The 21,344-nt window shown below is 45.5% G+C and overlaps 1 protein-coding gene across 7 annotated transcripts; it reads left to right on the plus strand.

The window, feature by feature from the left end:
- The first annotated feature begins 784 nt into the window (after positions 1-784).
- TMEM14A (transmembrane protein 14A) lies at positions 785-20,660 on the plus strand. 7 transcript variants are annotated; one of them, XM_082729366.1, is made up of 7 exons: positions 785-1,168; positions 5,938-6,055; positions 8,679-9,143; positions 12,462-12,553; positions 17,172-17,273; positions 18,784-18,871; positions 20,372-20,660. In XM_082729366.1, the coding sequence occupies exons 3-7, from the start codon at positions 8,833-8,835 to the stop codon at positions 20,409-20,411; spliced, it is 633 nt and encodes a 210-aa protein (XP_082585492.1). In that variant the 5' UTR covers positions 785-1,168; positions 5,938-6,055; positions 8,679-8,832; the 3' UTR covers positions 20,412-20,660. The 7 variants fall into 7 exon arrangements, with proteins under 7 accessions (XP_082585492.1, XP_082585493.1, XP_082585494.1 ...); XM_082729367.1 differs by lacking the exon at positions 5,938-6,055 and having other exon boundaries at positions 829-1,096; XM_082729368.1 differs by lacking the exon at positions 5,938-6,055 and having other exon boundaries at positions 900-988.
- The last annotated feature ends 684 nt before the right edge of the window (positions 20,661-21,344 follow it).

A 21,344-nucleotide genomic window follows, 5' to 3' on the forward strand; every position in this document is an offset into this window, starting at 1 on the left:
GTACCCCGTACCCCGTACCACCTGGTACCCCGACCTCCCACCCCCCCGCCCCTTCAAAACCCTCAGATTGTTTTCTAAGAGCGAACTATTTGATGTTCGGGAAAAACTGACCAGGCTAAAGTTCGAAGAAACTAGAGCGTCTAGCGCCCCCTGCTGCCTCTTCACAGGAAAGACCATTAAATAAGAAGAGCCTGATTGATCTTTGGTCGTGAATGTTGCCTCTCTATCCGGGTCTACACAGACACCGGTACAAATTTGAAATTAGACTCACGTTTTATCTTTTCTTAAATTCCCACACTTGGATTCCAGTTGTTTGCTTTGCCTTGGCAAAAACCGATTTTTGCTTAACTGCACTTTTCTCAGTCTTGGGCCTTCCTTGAACTGGCAGGTCGGGGTCTTGTTTCAGGGAATTAAACTGGATTTGCCGTCTTACTCTTGGCTGTTTTCACTATCGTGGAGCCCGGAGACCGGCGCGCGGGGACGAGAGGCCGCGATGCCGCGGGCGGAGGGTGCGCCTCCGGCCTTTCCGCGGCCCGGGGCAGACCAGTAGTCGCGCGGCTGGACCTCGGGGCGCTGTGCCCCGGCCTGGCTCTTCCGCCCTCTGCGACCACAATTTCCCTCGGATTCCGAGCGCGCGCGGTTGAGGCCAATGGGACGCCGGCCCTGGACTGTCGGGCGGGTTCAGCCAATGAGCAGGCGCTGTGGGAGAGGTGGGCCCGCCCCCCCACACATCCCACGCACCCCGCCCCCCCTGCCCCGGCCGACGCCCTCCATGCCCCGCCCCGGGTTCTCCCAACTTGAGCGTTACCGAGACAGATGGAGGTTCCCGCCCCGCCACCGTGACGGTGGCTGAGGGAGGGCGAGCGAGCCGGCTGCGCGGCGTCCCCCGCGGCGAGCGGTCCGTCCAGGGTGTCCGAAGCAAGCGAGGGCGCGGCGCCCAGGGGAACCCCCGGCAGGGCGGAGAACCGAGAAGAGGCCACCCGCCAAAGTGAGTTTCCAGCGGGGAGCCGGGGCCCGCCCGGGGAAGCCAGGACCGCGTCCAGCCCGACCAGATGATGGCCCGGGATGAGCCGGGCAAGAACCAGGAGGACGCGAGGTTAGGTGCCCTGGTGTTGGCGGGAGTTGTTGAATGGACTTCGGTGCGTCCCGCAGCCGCCTGGCGGAGAGGGTAGGTGGCCGGGAGTCAAGTGTGCGCTCCGACCCGGGCCGATCCAGGGTCTGGACCCCTCCGCGTACCAGGCCGGGCCCCGCATCCTCCCTCTCTCCATCCTGTACGACCACAGTCTCTTTCCCGGGATGGCCAAGTTCCTTGAGAGCCACCTCTGGGCACAGAGGGAAGACAGAGATAGATGATTGCACTTTGAGAAGAGGGTTTTTAAAGACCAAACTAACTTCCAGTTGTGATGAGTGCCCAGGGCCTACACCCCGGCCGGGTTGCCCTTTCTTTCCCCCTTCCCAGTCCCGGGGTGCCCTGGTCTTCAGTTTCGTTAGTGTCAGTGTGGAGTTGGGATCTCAGTAAGGAGGTAGTGTAGATTCGTTAACATCTGTCAAAGGTAGAATGTTTACAGATAGGATGCGTAGGTGTACACCTTCGCTCTGGGGGGTGGATTTATTTGTAATCCTTCCAACAAAAGCTTTGGGAGGTCTAGTTCTTCCTTAGCTCACGGATTTCTTGAAGACATTCCAAGCTCATGGTTTCCTTGTAAGACTTCTTGTTGCCCTGTGTCTTGCCCTACCATTTCAGAAAATTGTTAATGGCCTGAGCTGGACACCAGCAAAAAGGACTCAAAAGACTGTTTGGCCAAATGTGAAGAGGTTGTTGACCATACTATAAAAATGGACCCCAACACTGGAAGATCAGGAGGGTGGGGCCGCTTTAGAGATGCAGCGAGCATGGAGAACGTAAGCTATGTAGTCCTTCAAAGGCCCTTGTGCACGGGATTTGATCTCTGAAAGGATAGCACTCCTGTATCACAATCACAGTGTCTGAGCTATCTATAGCCAAGGTTCTGAGGGAAGCAGAATTTAGGGACTTGTTTCTGTACAGATTTCAGGGAGAATAAGAAGAAGTATATGGGTTGGGGCGCCTGGGTGGCTCAGTTATCAAGGGTCTGCCTTCAGCTCAGGTCATGATCCTGGGGTCATGGAATGGAGCCCTGCATTGGGCTCCCTGCTCAGCGGGAGCCTGCTTCTCCCTCTCCCACTTTCCCTGCTTGTTCCCTCTCTGGCTGTGTCTCTTTCTGTCAAATGGATAAATAAAATCTTTTAAAAAAAAAAAAAAGGAAAGGAAAGAAAGGACAGAAACCACATATGCTGTAAAATAGGCATTATTTAAGTGCCATTTTACAAAGGAAGAGATTAAGGCCCTAAGAAGATTTGGTAAGTAAAACACATTGCACAATGTATAGAGGGTTGGCACAGTGAAGATTCCGTGCCCAGCAGCCCAGCTACAGCCTGTGCTCTGAAATCCTGCTGCTTTACCTCTGGAGGAAACAAGTCTTAGGTTGAGACTACCAGGACAAGAAGAAGGCATGCAGCAAGCACAGAGACTCCACTGGACTAAGGTCTGATTTATGTGTTTAGATAAACCAGCTGGATTTCAGGTTTAGAGAAAATGGAGGAGTTAAGTTTAGGTAGTGTGTGGTGTGTTTGGAAGAGATGACATGTTTTGTGAACCAGTGGTGGAGTCTTGTAGCTCAAAGGAATGGGAGTAGCGCAGGGTAATACTGCTAGCAACTGCCAGTGAGAATTAGAACCGGCATCTGTCTGATTCCCGTCTCAGAAGTCATTGTCTGGGTTTTAGCACTGAAAGTCCCACATCCCAGGAAACCCCAGAGTCTCCAGTCTTAGTAATTCCCTCAACAGCGAAATCCCTCACTTAGCACTGCAAGTTCCCCATTCCCTTAGTCCTGGGCAAACCTGGACAATTTGATCAACCTCCTCCCTTCCGTCTTTCCTTCCTTCCTTCCTTCCTTCCTTCCTACCTTACTTGCTTCCCTGATTGGGGGAAAGAAGCAAGGCTTCTTTCTCCTCCTCTGGCGTTGGTGTGTCTTATCTCCTATGAGTTCCCTTTAGGTCCTAAGCTAGAGAAGTCACCAGCCCTGAGCTTTGCCGGGTTTCCAGATCAAGGCCATTGAGTTGTATGTGTGTTTTGTTGTTGTTGTTTTGTTTTTAGGGACTTTAAAAAACACATATTTATTTTAGAGATGGGGGCAGGCAAAAGGAGAGAGTTCTCAAGCAGATTTCCCACTGAGCACAGGGCCCAATGAGGAGCTCCATCTCAGGACATATGAGATCACAACCTGAGCCAAAACCAAGAGTCAGATGCTTAACCAACTGAGCCACCCAGGGCACCAAGGCCACTGAGTTTTCATTGGATCCAGAGTCCAATAAAAGACAAGGTTCTGTTTTCATCACCTTTAAGGAAGAGAAACTTCAGAAATATTCTAGAGAAGTTTCACTCCATCAGTGGAAGCAAGGTGAGGAGTCTCTGGCTCCTTGGGCCTGCCTTCGCACCTCTGGAGAGATAGCCTTTGGATTACTGGAGACCCAGTAAGGGAAGCGATCATCCCAATTTCACACTGAAAGTATCATGTCCTGGGAGACCTTCCCTGGAGTATGAAAAGTCCTGGTCTGGGTGATGAGTGTGGAAGACTGGAGGAAATGAACAAAGCCCATACAGTGACCCTAAAAGAGGGGCTGAGAGCAACATTGTCTTAAGTGTCAAATGAATATAGTTGCCCACTTCCTCCCTGACCACTGATGTTGTCACCCACAGTTTGCAGTTGACACTAACAATTGACCCATCCACGATTGCTTGCTGGAGAGTGACTTCAGTGTGTCATAATTAGGAAGATTACAGTCTGTCCTCGACTTTCCCTGTGGATGTACTGTTGTGATGTGTATCAGGACAGGCTAGTTTAAATTTTTAAACTTGTGCATATTGTTTTCTAAGAAGTCAGTTAATGAAAATGAGAACAATTATACCACCAACACAAGCATGATCCCTTCATCTAGAAAGAAGACTAAGTGGGCCGTGTTATTTTAGTGACAAATGGAAAGAGATCTAGAACTGGATCAGGGAGGTAGATAACCAAAACAGAGAATACTGCACAATATGCAGGAAAGACTTTGGGATTGGGCATAGTGGAGAAGGGGATGTGAAAAAACATGTGGAGACTGAATCTCACCAGTCCAGAATGAGATAGGCAAGTGACTCTAAACGCATCAAAAGTATTTTTATTCCCCCAAGAAGATGATCAATGTTCAGTCAAAAATAGCAGCTGTTGAATGAGCTTGGGGATACCACACAAACCAACGGGTATCATCCTTGGTTCCCTTGACTGCTCTGTGCATCTGAAGAAGTTACTTTTCTTGACTTAGGGATTGCAACTAAAATACCCTGTGGGCGATCAAAAGGAGAAACTCTGATAGCAGAGCTGTTGGCCCCTTACAGTGTACAGCTGGTTTGGTCCTTTCTCACCAGCCATCATGCTTTCTACAGTCTATGCTCTGAACCATGGCAACAAAAAAATGTTCCCTCTAGTTCTTAGGTCCCTTGACTTGAAAAATAGGATTTCAGATTACCTTCTCGATTTCTAGAGGATTTTAATGGAACTGCTGGAATCACAAAGCAGAAGACTTGTTGATATTTTGCCCAAATACAAACTAGACTTAGCTCATCTATCTCCACATTCATCAGAAAGTGCCCATGTAAATTTGGGCAAATCCCACTCAGTCTATAAGTGTCTCACCAGAGAAAATGAAAAGATCTTACCTATTCAATACCCTGCACATCTTATATATGACACTCCTAAAAAGGGTTGTGGTTTGGGATGCCTGGATGGCTCAGTCAGTTAAGCATCTGCCTTCAGCTCAGAGTCCTGTGATGGAACCCCCACATCAGGCTCCCTGCTCAGCAGGAAGTCTGCTTGTCTCTCTTCCTCTCCCCTACCCCTGCTCCTTCTTTCTCTCTCTCTCTCACATAAATGAAATCTTTAAAAAAAAAAAAAAAAGAGGGAAGGGTTGTGATTTGTTTATATATGGTATTGAGACTTTCATAAGGAAAGTTTTTGGTCACTTTTCAGTTTTGTCAAAATGTCCAGAAGCTCTTAATGAGATTTTTGACTTTAAAGAAGTGGAAGAAGATAGCCTTGTTAGATATGTGCCTACAAAATGGACCTCATTGCTCCCAGTCACAGAAAAGATTGTAAAGTGTCAGCCTACCATAAAATCATAGTTTCAACATTTGGGACAAGAAGACTGTTCTTCTTTGATTTGGAATATATTTGATGAAAATGGATAAGAGGGGTATAGTAAAATGGAAATTTATATGCTGTGTCTCCACAACTGATGGTCTTTGAAGAGGCTATAGGAAGCCTAGAAAAGGATCAACAGACCGCACCTGAACTGTCTAATGTTATGTATAAGTTGAGACAAAAATTCATACAGCATAAAAATTATTCATTTTTTGGAAATAAGACTGCTTCAGAACTTTAAAAAAAAAAAAGTCTCCAGAAAAGGGTAATCAAGTTAAACAGGACTTTCTTAATTTCTTTACTAAGACAGTAGCTTATTTGGAACCCAACTTCAATTTTACCAGTTCAAATTATCTCTATGCCTCAAAACCATTTTCCCTGAAAAGGAGATGTTTACCTTATGATGGCTTCCAGTGTGCTTCAGAGTGCTTAAAAATGATGGACATTGGGGTGCCTGGGAGGTTCGGTTGGTTACGGATCCAACTGATCCAATCGGCTCAGGTCATGATCTCAGGGTTGTGACACTGGCCTCTGTGCTGGGCTCTGTACTCAACAGGGAGTCTGCTTGAATTTCTCTCTCTCTCCCTCTCCCCCTCCCCCTGCTCATGTGCACACTTGCGCTCTCTCTCAAATAAATTTATCTTTTTAAAAAATGAAAGCCTATATGATGAATTTACAGATACAAAGGACCTGATTAACAAACTGCTGACCTTAACAGGCCTGTGGACACAAAGTGGGTGGACCTTTTTGGAGAAATGAAAGCAAACACCTACAAATTTAAAAACCTGCTGTTGCTAGTAAGTAAAATCCTAACTATTTCATGCTCACACACTTTTATTGAGAGGATATTTAGCCTAACGTCATCACACTGGGCTGATGCAAGGAATCTGTGTCCCGTGGGCTTGAGGAGAGCAGAGCTGCAGGTCAGAGTGAATTTTACATTTGACAGTATTCAGTTTTACCACTACATGAAAAAAAAGAAGGATGTCCTTAAGGCTGCAAACAGTTCAGAAAAGTATTATTGGGAAAGAAGACAGAAAGAATAAAAATAGTCTACTGTACCATGGGACAGAAATATGTCATTTTTAATTAAACATAGGAAATCTCTGTTTCATCCTATTCATGTTCTCCTTTTAAAGCCTTGCATTATGTATCTTATTTTGATTTATATATTTGTATTTAAAAATATGCACAGCATATTAGCACAGCAGTAGGGGTCTAATTTAGAAATAATATACATATATTGGGATGCTTGTTCAAAATTTCTTTTACTGGGACTCCTGGGTGGCTCAGTCGTTAAGTGTCTGCCTTTGGCTCCAGTCATGATCCCAGGGTCCTGGGACTGAGACCTACATAGGGCTCCCTGCTCAGTGAAGAGTCTGCTTCTCCTTCTCCTTCTGACCCTCTTCCCACTTCTGCCCTCTCTCTCTCTCAAATAAATAAATCTTTTTAAAAAATTCTTTTACTGATGAGCAGAGCCCTAAATGATCAGTAATCCTGTGGTATCTAGAAGAAGAGAAGAATCACGGACCTGAAGCAGACTTTTTTTATTTGCTTAAAAATCAGTAAGTCTCTTGTGACTTCTTTTTTTTTTTTTTTTTTTTTAAGGTTTTCTTTATCTTGGGGCACCTGGGTGGCTTATTCAGTTAAATGGTACCTTTGGCTCAGGTCATGATCCCAGGGTCTAGGATCAAGCCTTGCATAAGGCTCCCTCCTCAGGGGGAGCCTGCTTCTCCCTGTCCCTCTGCCCCTCCCCTTGCTTGTGTTCCCCCTCTCTCTGTCAAATAAAATTTTTTTAAATTTTATTTATCTATTTAGGAGATACAGAGAGAACATGAGCAGGGGAAGGGCAGAGGAGGAAGCAAATTTCCCACTGAGCAGAGAGCCCAGCACAGGTCTAGATCCTAGGACCCCAGGATCACGACCTGAACTGAAGGTGCCCCGTGACTTTGGTTTTATGAATTAATCTCCCAAACCCAGAGTGCCCACAGAAGAGCTGATACAGACTGAGTTTGGGAACATTGTTTGAAAATGAGGATTAGGCTCAGGATCCACAGAGCACTCACTGAGGGCTAAACATCCTGTGAGGTCCTGCCTGAGCGAGAAGCCAGTCTGTCAGTCAGTCAGGCTCTCAACTGTACTCTCCTCTTTTCCAGTCCCACCCATACACCACTTAGGAAAGCCTGTGGAGTTCTGCAAATCTAAAAGGGCCTGAGGATGGAAATCAGGAGATCTGAGAACATGGATGGAGAAAAGAAATTTTTATCCTCACTAACTTCTAAAATCTAGCATTTGTTTCATAGGCCACAAACCACCACAGTATCAGTACCTGTGACTCTGTCATCACGAGCAGATGTTTGCATGTTTCAGATACCCGAAAATATTGTTTAGGTGCAGCACCGTTTGGGAACTATGGTATTATTACCCCCACTCTGAGATCCTGTAATATGATAAAGAAGCACATTTATTAGATCGCAGATATAAATTTTTAATAATTTCATAACTGTATTTCAATAAAATTGGCTTCCTTGGAAATCCTGTTTTTTATTGTTCTTGTGTTTTTCCAGATTGCCAAAGGCAGCTGATGGCTCATCATAGGGCCATCTGTCTCTGCTGGGATCATGAATAGACAGCTTGACAAATAGGTGGGAGAGAAATATGCTTGGTGGTACCCTTGCCTTGCGCTCTAACCTTATTATTAGCTGGCATATGAATTGAGAGGACAGTGACCTCTTTGCCTAAGAACGTTTGTGAACCCACATGTCCAAGAATATGGAATTTCCCATCATAGATAGTTATTCTTTTAAGTTTAGGTGAAAATGCCTTGAGTAGGAATATCATGGGACTGTTTCCAGCTTCCCATACCTCAGTGACAGGGTCAAAGGGATCTCTGAGCAGCATCTTATAAATCCAGGCACTGACGTCTGAAGTCAGGGGCAAGTTATTTACTGGAGGTCCTATCGGGTAAAGGTAAGGGAAGCATTCCAAGCGGGGTTTTACTTTTATTCTGGATAGGGCAAGTCCTGGAAGTCTGGAGAGAGGGTTGGGGGAGGCTAGGGTAAGGATGGGTAAGGAGTCTGGTTAGAGTTATAGTATGTGGTTTGGAAGGCAAAACTGGCGTGAAATGAGCATTTGTTGCCAGGAGGAACAATTCCAAATCCACTGAATTCATTTCCGGGATTATAGATCCTGAGACTAGCCATGACTTAAAGCGCATTGCACGTCTGTCAGTCTCTACCTTTCCCTTCCCTTAATTAGGCGCAGCAAATCCTGGGCGTGGAGTATAAACCGGGATCCTGAGCTCCCCTCCACCTCTGGAGTGGAGATATAATGAAGGGAGTGATATAATGTGTGTGATATAATGAAGAGAGCTCCGGCTTAGAAACCAAACTTGGGCTCTAACCTTTGTACCCCACTTAGGACCTGAGACCGTGGACAACTCAGTCACCCCATCTGTCTGAACCTTAGCTCCCCGCACTGAAAATGGGGACGGTCGCTGGCAAGAATCTAAAAGGCCTGATTGCTGTCCTCTGAGTGGTGAACGAACCTCAAGGTTAAAACTCCGCCTTCTGGGATGCCGGCTACAACCAGACCTATTCTCTGCGGGGGCTTCCCCGTCCGGCCGGGTTCGGCAGGAGGCAGCAGACCCCAGCACGGCTGTAGAGCCAGAGCGGAAAGCTGGGCAGAAAGAGCGAGCGGCGGAGGAGCCGACTGGCCTCGGGGTCCGCAGACTGTGCAGGGCACGCCCGGCGGAGGCGAGGGCAAGCCGTGGCGCATGCGCGCCGCGGGACCGACACCGCCCGGAACCAGCAGGCTCTGCCAGTGCGGGGAGGTAGCGCGCAGAATCGGGAGGTGCTGGCGGCGGGGACCGCTTCCGGACACCAGGTACGAGGCTGGCCCGAGGCTGGCTCCCGATTTTTCTCTTTTGAGCCGTGGGGAGGGCTCGGGGCTGCAGGTGAGCTGTATACCTCGCAGTCGAGAACTTCTCTCCTGAATTTTCTTGTAAAGGCACAGATCTGAGCAAAGATGCTAATGACCTGGGGAGGATTTTGCAGGGGATGGGGGCTGCTTCTTCCAAGCGTCGCTTCTCTCCGTCTTCTGGGAATTCCCGGAATGTCTTCCTTCCGCGGCCCTGAATCTCCCACCTGTCCTCCTTCCGACCTTCCTGGAACTGGGGAGAGGCGGGGAAGGGATGGGGTTCTCTGACCATGGCAAAAACGCTTGGCAGTTTAACCTTGCTAGTACCACCCAGACTTCATTCGAAGATGGTCTTTCGAGCCCCCAAGGAGTACAAAGGTAGGTAGTTTTTTATACAGAGCATACAGAAAATCTCTTAGTGGGTCCCCCAAATTTTGGAGGGCTAGGGGCAAGGCAGGGCCCTGTCACCTGGTTTCATACGCGGTGCAGTAAATCATTTTTGCTGCATTGCACCCAAGACGCTTTCTGGCCTCTCCAAGTACTGAGGTAGTATTTTCAGTGAGAGCCTGTGAAGCAAGGCGCCCATCAGCTCCTACTTCCATCACTTCCCTGTGTGGTTCTGGTCATATGGTCCTGCCATGGACAGGGAGCAAGAGGGATGTTTGCTTTTTGTCTGCAATTTCTCTCTGTATTCAGAAACTTCTTGCAAGGATTGGGAATAGGTGTGTGTATTTTGCCTCCTTAGAATACTCAGCTCAGTAAGGAGATTAAGGGAACAGACCGTTGCCTGGCAGTAGAGCTATACTGAGGGTTGATCAGTTACAGAATGTCTTCCCTCAGGCAAAAGTTGTTCCTCTGGTTCATTCAGCAAGTATTTCTGCACACCCTGCCTTGTGCGTAGTGGTGAGCTTGGTGATGTGGGGAGGACAAAGGTGAACAGAACTTGAGCTTAGCCCCAGAGGAGCTAGGCTGAGACGGGAGGTCGGGAGGGGAGCTCAATGTAAGTAACGCCATGCCAGGGAGAAGGGGTGGGGCCCCAGGAGAGCGTCAGAAGGAGACTGGGAGCTCAGAGGACGGAGAAGAATCGGCCTTTTACATCAGGTGGCCGGTTTAAGGAGAAAATTAGGTTCCCAAATTACTACCTGATGAGGAGTGATCTCATAAGCTTCCATCTGTGTGTAGAGGTATTTTCCTCACTGTGTGTCAGGCATCTTAGGCTATGTCTCAGATAGGTCCCACCATTCCTGGATTCCTCCCTCCACCTGCTACCACATGCCTGCTGGTCCAGGGCTCCCTATCTCCTTGAGGAGCATCAAGGCCCCCCCGCCCCCCGCCTCCCACCTCTCCTTCCTGGTGCGCCAATCCAGAGACTAGACGTGAGTCATCTCTGACTCATCCCTCCCCTGGACTCCCCACATCCAGGCTTATTGATTCTGTTTCCTGAACGTCTCTCAGAGCTGACCCACCCTCCCTGCCGTTGCTCCAGGCCAGGCCACCACCAGCTCTGGCTTAGCTCAGCTTCCTGCTTCACTTCGTCCCATCTCCCGCTACCCACTGCGAGGAAGCACTGGCTGGAATTAAATCTGGTGGAGAGACTCCCTTCTGTCATCCCTACTGCCCTTGAGACAGAACCCAGCCTCCCTTTACAACACTTAGAAGTGTCCTGGCCCTGTCTTTTTCCCCAGGCCCATGTCTTCATAGCTGCCCTGCACGCCTGTCCATTTTGAGAACAGGCCATGCTTTCTCATGCTACTGGGCTTTTGCACACGTTCTCCCTGCTGCCCAGAGCACATCCTTCCCTGCCACCCTCTTCGCTCGGCTTACTCCTCCTCTCCCCAAGATCCCAGCCCGTACCCTGTCTGCTCTAGGAATCCTCCTTTAGGCTCACAAGTCACCGTAGGCTCCACTTCTTGATATCGTGCCCATGCATCTCCTCATAGGGCTCATCCACACGTCTTCCTCCTCTGCTGTGCTGTACTAAAAGGCCAGAGCCAAGTCCAAGGGCTTTCCATGCCTTCCTGCTGCCTTGCACAAAGAAGACATGCAGGGGCGTCTGAGTGGCTTCGTTGGTTAAGCATCTGCCTTCTGCTCAGGTCATGATCCCGGGATCCTGGGATCAAGCCCCACTTCGGGCTTCCTGCTGAGCAGGCAGCCTGCTTCTCCCTGCCACTGCCCCGCTTGTGCTCTCTCTCTGTGTCAAAGAAATTAAAAAAATATTTTTCTAAAAAAGAAGACATCCAATAAATAGTTGTTAAATGGAGTTGAGCATAAGCTATAACATTTTGGTTTGATTCACTGAGTGCCTGCGTCATAAATTCACTCCATCTCTGTTGTTTCCTCAGCAAGCTGGCACAGTTATGGCCTCACACATGTCAAGCTTAAAAATGGGTATAGGGTGAAAGAGAAGAACAATCATTATTCAAGCAGCTAGTATTTGATGAGTGCCCAGTACGTGTAGGCCCTGTTGTAAGCACTCTTCAGTATTACCTCATTTAATCACCACAACCTGTGAGGTAATTTTATCATTATCCGTATTTTACAGATGGAGAGACCGAGTTGCAGAGAGATTAGGGACCACACACAATGTTACATAGCTAGCAGCCAGTGGCAGCAGGCTTGGAGCCCAGCATACACTGTGGAATTCGATTAAGTCTTTGGGAACAACAGTAGGTCAGACGGACCATGAGAAGCTGACAGGGCTGAAGACAGAAGGCATGCAGTGTGGTCACAACTTGAAGCTATGAGACCAACAGAGGTGACTGATCCAGAACTTTACAGATCTGAGAGACATGAGTTTTATTTGCATATAGATATAGAAGCGGCACTGGGAATCAGAAATTAAAAGAATTAGAAAGCTACAAGGAACTTTAGGGTTCATCTCATCTACTCCCCTCACTTTGCGGGGGAGTCAGTGTCAGGGATGGGGCATGAGTCAAGGCCCAACAGCCTGCTGCTGACCAGTACCCATGTCTCCAGCCTGTCACCAGCACACTTTCTCCTGCATCTTACCGATTCCTGGGTAGGATTTTCATGGAACTTCTCACCCCTAGGTGTATGTTTCAACTGCTGCTATGAGACACATAGGATATTCTCGTCACTCACGTGATTTTTTGCCAGGGGCTTCATTATATTCATCAGTGATTTGCCATTGATTAAGCATGCACGTTTCTGGCTGAGCTTGAAATTAATCTCTGTAACTCCGTGGAATACATGCCATTTTTGTATTACCTATGCTCCCCCCATCCCCAGTTCTTTTTATTTTGTAAAACTTGTCCCTTCATCCAGCGGTAGAATTGCAACCTTGCCAATGGACCTGATCGGTTTCGGTTATGCGGCCCTTGTGACGTTTGGAAGCATTTTGGGATATAAGCGGAGAGGTAAGCCTTAACTCTATTTCTCATCCAAGGGCCTTGGTAGGGGATTGCTGGTTGTGCTAAGATCATGTGAGGGTTTCAAGTTGGTGCAGCCACTTTGGAAAACAGTGTGGAGATTCCTTAAAAAATTAAAAATAGAGCTACCCTATGACCCTGCAATTGCACTGCTGGGTATTTATCCCAAAGATACAGATGTAGTGAAAAGAAGGGCCATCTGTACCCCAGTGTTCATAGCAGCAATGGCCACAGTCACTAAGCTGTGGAAAGAGCCCAGATGCCCTTCAACAGACAAATGGATAAAGAAGATGTGGTCCATATATACAATGGAGTACGATGCCTCCATCAGAAAGGATGAATACCCAACTTTTGTATCAGCATGGACGGGACTGGAGAAGATTTTGCTGAGTGAAATACATCAAGCAGAGAGAGAGTCAGTTTTGCTGCTTATTTGTGGAGTATAAGGAATAACATGGAGGACATGGGAGAAAGAGAGGAGAAGTGAGTTGGGGGAAACTGGAGGGGAAGAAGAACCATGAGAGACTGTGGATTCTGAGAAACAATCTGAAGGTTTTGGAGGGGAGGGGGGTGGGGGGTTGGGTGATTTTGGTGGTGGGTGTTATGGAGGGCACGTATTGCATGGAGCATTGGGTATGGTGTATAAACAGTGAGTCTTGGAACACTGGCGGGGTGGAGGGGAGGATCATCTGAGGGTTTGTAAATAAGACAGGAAGGTGAAGAGGTCCTAGAGGTAACCGAAGACCAGCATGTCGTGCATGGAAGGGAGTTGTAGAGGGCAGGGGGCTGGGTGTGACAGAGCAACCCAACCCAGCTGTCTGGGTCTCTCTTCACCTGTCATTATTAACTGTGTAATTAATTGACTCAACCTCCTCAGGGCTACTCGCTCATTATCAAATGAGGATTTTCATTTGTTTACATATTCCTAGTATCAAAAACTGAATTATGTTGATAATTGTGTTTTGCAAAGGAAAATTTGTTAAATACTTAGATATCCTCTCAGAGGTTGTCTCTTCATCTATATCCAAAAGAGGGGAGAGAAAAAAAAAAGTTGATAAGTTTTCATGCAAAAAAATGAAAGGTTCTATTTGTGACATTGGTAGGCTGCAACTTGAGCGAAAAAGCCAGGTCTACATAGGTATTAGAGGGACCCCTTATTTAGCAATTGCTAAGAAGTCTAAGGCCAGAAACACAGGTCTCTGTAGGGACTGAGGGGTGGCAGGTTAAAACAGAGGTTTTTTTTTTTTTTTTTCCCATTCTACAATATTTACTTCTTTTACTTTTGTTTTTATAATTTTCTATTTTTATAAGCATATAATGTATTATTAGCCCCAGGGGTACAGGTCTGTGAATCACCAGGTTTACATACTTCACAGCCCTCACCATAGCACATACCTTCCCAGATGTCCATAATACCCCCCCCACCTTCCCTCACAACCCTCAGTTTGTTTTGTGAGATTAAGAGTCTCTTATGGTTAAAACAGAGTATTTTCTAAGATTCCTGAGAACCTCTAATTCACTTGGACTTTTGTTTGTTGCTCTTATGTTCTCTCTCAATGGGTGTAGCATATGTACTCGATGGAAGGCACCAACGTGCCCTCATATAGTTTGGTGCCATCAAAATATATGATGGCACCAAACTATATGATGGCTTAGCTGCACAATATGGTCCCTTGGCCTCCTACAAGAGCCCCCAACTGTGTGATCCTGGAAGCCCCTGGGGGCCTGTGTTTGCAAAAAAGCGCACTCCTGTGTAATGTGGGTTAAGAGCACAAGCCACAGCATCAGGCTTTCCTAAATTCTGCTCTTGACATTACTCCTTACTAGCTCAGGTACTCATGTGAGTTGTTTTAACTTCTGGGCTCCAATTCCTCATTTGTATGTTGATCAGTTAGGTTTAAATAAGATAATGCATGTAACACATTTCACATAGTGCCTGGCTGGAAGAAGGTCTTGATATTCTTGTTTCTGCTGCTACTCCATGCCAGGGGGAGAGTCTGTGGGCCAGTGAGGCAAAATACCTTTTTCTGGTTTTGTATTCTATATTCTTAGCTGCTTGTGGCCCCAGTGCTTTAGAGCTTTTGTATAAAGTGAATCAGTTCTTTATGTTTTTACTTAAAACTTCCCTAGACATGAATCCCCTAGAGTTCAGCCCGGAGACCCTTCACGGGACAGTTACTGAGAACAGTGTTGAGTAGGTTGAAGATGTGATGTCAGGATGGTGTTTGGTAAGAGGACAAGTATATCTGAATCCTGTACAAGACCAAGTGCCGGACATAGTTGGGTCAGAGTGAGGGGCTGATAGATTTCTTCTCTTGCTGGGAGCAGGCAAGGGGGAGAGAGGCAGCACAGCGGCACCAAGTTCTGAGCTCACCCCTCTCCCACACAGGTCCCCAGGAAAGTGCATACCCAAGTAGACACTATGATTTTGAGGCTTTTTCTGAGCCAGGTAGCCAGTGCCCAAAGCCCAAGATGGGCAGAAAGCTCTCTTGGCCTTCTCCTGCACCAGGGCTGAACCTGGCTACCTACCTTCTACTCCAGTTCAAGGTCAGGGCACAGCAGCCCCTCTGGAGAGAAAGAGGGGAGCAGGAGAGCAGGTATCTTGCTCTGAGGGAGAGAGGCCCTCTTGTGCACCTCCCAACTCCGTTGAAACTCCTTGAGACTGCCCCAGCCAGGTTGGCACTTGAAGGAGGAGTTGCGGGGCACAGCTTGGCACTTCTTTTTTCTTTTATGGTAGCCCCACTATAGACTGAGCTTTTTGGCAGGATCTGGCTCCCTTCCACGAGCCATAGCCTTCTTAAACCTAGAGCCTGCCCATCCTCACTGTTTGCTGTCTGACCTCCGCGAGACTCGGGTGCAGCTGCTTCCCCTGCCTGCACATACTTCAGGTGGGGAGGGTCCCAGCATTGCAGAACTCATCAGAGTGTACAGAAGAGAGTCCAAGGTCTCTAAGTGAGAAGACACCTTAATTAAGGTGACCTAGTCATGCGTTCCAGAAAATGCTTCAATTCCCTTGACTGTTTTCTAATCTGCTGTCTTCTGCTAAACATGACCCATTTAACAGGGAGGGCCCGGGCCTGCATTTTGTCAGCATTTATCAAGTGCTGCCAAGTATCCAGCACTGGGTCAGGCCCTGGAAAACAGCAGTGAGCAAAAAGAGATGGTGCTTGGAAGCAAGTTGGGGGGCTGACCTTAAATACGTGGACAGGTGCGCAAATACAGGATGGCGAATCGTTGGAGACTCTGATGGGGCCCCTTGTTCAGAGTGGTGTGTCAGAGAAGATGTCTCTAGGAGCTGACCGTTACAGAGACAGGTGCACTGCAGTTGGCCAGGCAGACAGGGCAGGGAAGAGCAGTCCAGGCAGGGAACAGCATGTCTAGAAGCCATGAAGAATAAAGTCTTAAGGGATCTGATCGAAGGCCAAGGCTCCCGTAATCGAGTGGACTTGGGTTTTTCTCTAAGTGCAATAGGAAGCACAGACAGTTTTTAATTAGCAGAGTGACCAGTCTGGACGTATGATTTTAGAAGACCGTGTTGCCGTGTTTGCAGAATAGATTTGGGGGGAAGGAGGAACAACGAGGAATTTAACGTTCTGTCCAACTGTAACATTCTAAGCCTTTGTGTATTTGACGTGGATGGTATTACCAACACTGTTTTGCAACTGACAAAACTCAGAGACTAAGTGCCTTAGCCAAAGTCCTTCGGGCAACAAATGGAAGAATTAGGACTAGAACCTAGCTTGTGTGTCTTCTCATTCAGGATGCTGCTGTGTGTGTGCGCGCACACTGCTGCAATGGTTCTTAACTCTGGTTACCATCTGAATTTCCTATAGATATTTAAAACATAGGGATGCCTTGGCCCTACCCTGAGGGATTCCAATCTGTTAGATTCTAAATAGAGTGAGCTCCACAAAGCACCGACTGTGTGTGTGTCTGTCTGTTTTGTGCACAGTGTCCCTGGAAGGAGGCCCGTTGCCGGTGGGCTGGAAGTGCTCAGTGTTGGTCACCGTGCCCTGGGGCAGGGGATGAATGGACTGAGGGCAGGAGAGCACTGGATGGGAGGCTACTGGCTCTTTCCATCTCTCAGTACAGTCCCCATTCATCCCTGAGTCCTGACATCCCGAGGCTGGAAGCTTTGTTAATTATTCAGGACAGAACCATTGCTTGCTTTGCATGGGACTTCTCTTTCTACCTCTATGAGCTTAAATACCATTGCATCCCATTATTATCACAGCCTGAGTAAAAAGAGGGAGGCAGGGAGAAGAGGGGGAAGAGAAGGACAGAGAGAGGTATAAAGAAGTCAACCGATTGTCTAGGTCATGCAATCAAAGTCAGAACCGCTACCACCAGGCAGGCTTTCATATTCACTCAAGCCGTATCTAACCCTGGCACTGCCATGTATTTGGGGTTCCTCTGCCTTGCATTTTGGGTTCAGCAGGGACCAGTCATATTAGAAATGGTCCATGAAGAGGCGGATATGTAATTTGGCTTTGTCGAGCTACAGTGCCCACCTAGATACGCATTTGAAGGTGCATGTATCATTCTTGAAAGAAAGGAATTCCTTTCATTTGGGGATTCTCTCTCTGAGCCCCCTTTTTTCCCCCAGGTGGTGTTCCATCTTTGATCGCTGGTCTTTTTGTTGGATTTTTGGCTGGCTATGGAGCCTACCGTGTCTCCAATGACAAGCGAGATGTCAAACTATCACTGTGTAAGTAAGACATTTTTTCCAGTTTTGAAGGGTCGAACCTTGGGAGTGACTTTTTTGATACTCTGTACTAGGTATACTGGAAAAGGTAGTCATGTGGTAAGTAGATACGCATGTGTGGAGACTGAACATAATTCTTGTTCCTTTCTAGAGTGACCCACTCAGAAACAAGGATATTGCTCCCAGGCCTTCAGACACAGAAGCATGTTTCTATGAAACTTATTACTAGAAAAATAAAATTAGAAAAATTAAGGAATTATGTCCAGAATTTCTGCTAATACCCTTAAGTACCTATTAGCATAGTTTTTGTGTTGCTATTAAAATACCAAATAAGACAGCCTCGCATTATTTTATTTAATTCACAAGCAGCTTTTAGATCCTGTTTTACCCTAGGACTCGATCTAGAAAACCAAGGCTGACCTTTTTTTAGCTTCTTCCCTTGTCCGGCTTAGCAGGGGAATGTCCATAGTAAAAATGGAAACCTGTGTGTGTAGGCCCAGGATGCTTGGTTCTCTTTAGTCTAACTTGAGATCCCGTGAAGGTTTGGAAATTGTTTCCGTTTAATTTGATTATTATTCAGAGTGTCCTGGTGGTATGGAAGACAGGACAAATAAAGACAAATTATACCAGTTCCGTCTTCAAGGGAGAGAAAGAGACTTTGTGTTGTATTTTTTTCCCTTGACTTGTTTGAAATAGGAGCTAAGGATAGTTTTTAATAATGAAATTGTGTCAAAAGAAGAAACAAAACAGCAAGATGTGGATATTTGGGTTTTTTATTCACATGCATTTAAGTAGTTCACGTGTGTTTATTGTCCGTCATTTTGTTCTTTATATCAGCAAGTGATTTTTCGTTGAAAGCTGTTCTGAAATTGCGATGTCGGCATCCGCATCTCTTCCATAAAACATTCTCTCTCCGTACTCGGTCAGCTCCTCAAAGGCTGGCGGGACACTTCTGAGTGTAATATTATTGCCCAGACTGTTCTTACTTAGCCTCCAGGCATCCATTTCCCAGAATGCAGTACTGCAAATTACAATCAATCGGCCTTTTTTCCTAGTATTTTTTTACTCATCAGGTCTTACTTAAAGACTCTGATTATTTTCTTTACTTTCACTTAAATGAGCATTTATTGGATGTCTCCTGTGGGTCCAGACAGACTCCCCAGAGTTTGTGAAGAAAGCTGAAGAAGACACAGTCCTAGCCTTCCTGGCGTTTCTACAAACAGAAAATTAAGTTAGAGAAAGACTTTTTCTTCTGAAGATATTTCGGGAATGGATTTTAACATGTTGCTTACCCAGAAACCTTTTTGATAAGCTAGTTTATAAAGTCTTTTAAGAGAGCATTTTATCTTTTTAAGAAGATAGCAATTTAATACTTATACATAATAGCTATTGTATTAGAAAGCTGAAACAATGTCTCTCTCTCTCTCTCTCTTTTTTTTTTTTTTTTTTTTTGCATGAGCAAGCATTGATAATGTGTTTGAAACTCTGGTTCATGCATTGGTTGGGTTTTTAGTTACAGCTTTCTTCCTGGCCACCATAATGGGTGTGAGGTATAAGAGATCTAAGAAAATCATGCCAGCTGGACTGGTTGCAGGTTTAAGGTAAGAAACACTATTTTTCTGTACTTTTTCTTCTATCATCATTTAATGTGGACTTTTTGGCAAGAGTCAGCTTTAACTTGAAAAGGTCAATGTGATTTTTGTTAGAGTAAGCATGACTATAAAACCTTAAAGTATCATGCCTGCAGTCCGTCTTTGGTATTGATGTCCCCAGGAACATTATGGGGAGTACATGGGGTGTTGCTATAGTATGTGACTGCATGTACTCACGTTTTTTAGAATAAAGAACTGAATTCAGCCTTTTTTCCTCAAGATTTACTCATCTGAAACAGTAAATGTATTCATTTAAATCTGATACTCAGTCTCTCTTAGAGCATTAGACAAAGTGATAGCCTGCTACATTTCTTTGAGTTTTCAAGAGAGGACAGTTAATATTTAAAAAAAATAAATAAATAAAGAGGGAGCCTCCAATTTCTCAATTTGATCCCAGTAATTCTATCCATGAGATTAAGCATATTACCACCTACAAATTTATAGTGACATTTTCAATTCTTCCTGGAGGCAGCCTTTATATGTTGAAAGCCTTAAAGTTGTTTACTTCCTTTGCTACACATTTTTACTTTTTGAAATGTATTCCAAAGAAATAATGAAATGTATAGAAAGGCTGATGTTTATTGCAACTTTATTTCTAATGGAACACATGGTAAACTGAAAAATTAAAACTCATCAATAAGGAAATGTTTCAATAAGGCTTTTGTCCACTTAATGAAATATTGAACAGCAATTACATGACACATTTTCAAAAACCATTTAGTGACATTAGAACATCTTAATGATATAGTGGGAGATAAAAACAAATAAACAACCAAATCTGAGTGTGATCTTAGAAGTTTGTGTATAAAAAACCAAGATAGGAAAGAGATGCTTCAACCCTTTAATAGTGTTTATCACTGGTTGATAATGCAATGAGTAAATTTCTCCATTCTACTTTTCTTTAGAATTTTCTCATGGCTGTGTATCATGTTTATGACTTGGTGGCAAGGGGCATGAAGGTCAGGGAGGACTGTGACTACAAAGGACTGTTTTCCAGTTACGGCTGTGTTTTAAAAATGATCTTGGTGATAGAAAGAATCAGAGGTAGGCTTTATGGGTCAAGAAGAACAAGACCCCAGTCAGTGGAAAGTAGCTGAGATTATAATAATATCACCCCAGAATTGCTCCTTGCTTCTTATTTTTAAGCCACTTGCCCTTACTAGCTTATGAAAGGTTTGTGTTCCTCTCCAAACCTTTCTCTTACAAAGGTTCATCTCGGGTTTTCAGAATCATGAGTTCTGATTTTGCTCAGTCAATCAGCATTTTTAAGTGGCTAATTCAATCAGGTCTGGGAAGTTCCAGTACAGGGATAATTACGGAGATCACCCCTGCTCCAGGAGAAGTGAACATCTTGGAAGCCAAAGTTTAGTAACAGTACAGGTTAGGTGAACATACGAACTCTTATGCCACATAAGCGTGACCTGCTCTTTGCCTTTTGTTTTAATCCAGCCTCATGATGATTCTAAGACTTATCTTACTGCTACTCTGAGAATCCAGAGGAACTGAAGACTAAATCCGTATGATTCTACTGTAACGGGCAGAGTATACACTTTGGATTTAAAAGATAAACTTCAAGGTGGAATATTACGTGTCTTATTTTATGTTACAAACAACAGAAATGTTCCAAAATGAACACCAGTTTGAGGGATTTTTTTAAAAACTGAAAACTCAACTGTTTTCTACTTGTCAGATAATGGTCTTGTTAAAGATATTCAATAAATCGTTATACATGCTTTCAGTTACTGTGTCTACTTTTATATCTGTAAGGGTTTGTTTTGGTTTTTTGTTTTTTTTTCTGACAGTTCCAAATACTCCTCTGAAGTTTAAATGAAACTGTAAGTTCTCAGATAATGGAATGCCAGAAGTGACCTTCACAAAAGGTGCTGATGTAACTGCTTGTCCTTTGTGTTATATTAGAAATTATAGTTCTTGCATTTTAATTTTATTGCTGCCAGTTTTATTTTCCCCTTTAAAAAAACTCGATTCTCAGCACTGTCTACGTACTAACAATCTATTCAGTATTCAAATAAAATGCATTCTGTTTTAAACCCATTTCTCTCGGGGCGCCTGGGTGGCTCAGTGGGTTAAGCCGCTGCCTTTGGCTCAGGTCAGGATCTCAGGGTCCTGGGATTGAGTCCCACATCGGGCTCTCTCAGCAGGGGCCTGCTTCCTCCTCTCTCTCTGCCTGCCTCTCTGCCTATTTGTGATCTCTCTCTATCAAATAAATAAATAAAATCTTTAAAAAAAAAAAAAACCCCGTTTCTCTCATTTTAGTGTCTTCTCTCTATACTCGAATCATGTTCAACATTTAGATGTTCGATTTTTCAAGAAAGAGACTGGGAGCTCTTCCTCCACAGCAGGTGTTCTCCCTGCTGGAACAGTAAGAATTCTGAAACAAAAATGATTTTGTCCATTTTTTCCC

This window comes from Mustela nivalis, assembly GCF_964662115.1.
Source record: "Mustela nivalis genome assembly, chromosome: 5".
Classification (NCBI taxonomy): domain Eukaryota; kingdom Metazoa; phylum Chordata; class Mammalia; order Carnivora; family Mustelidae; genus Mustela; species Mustela nivalis.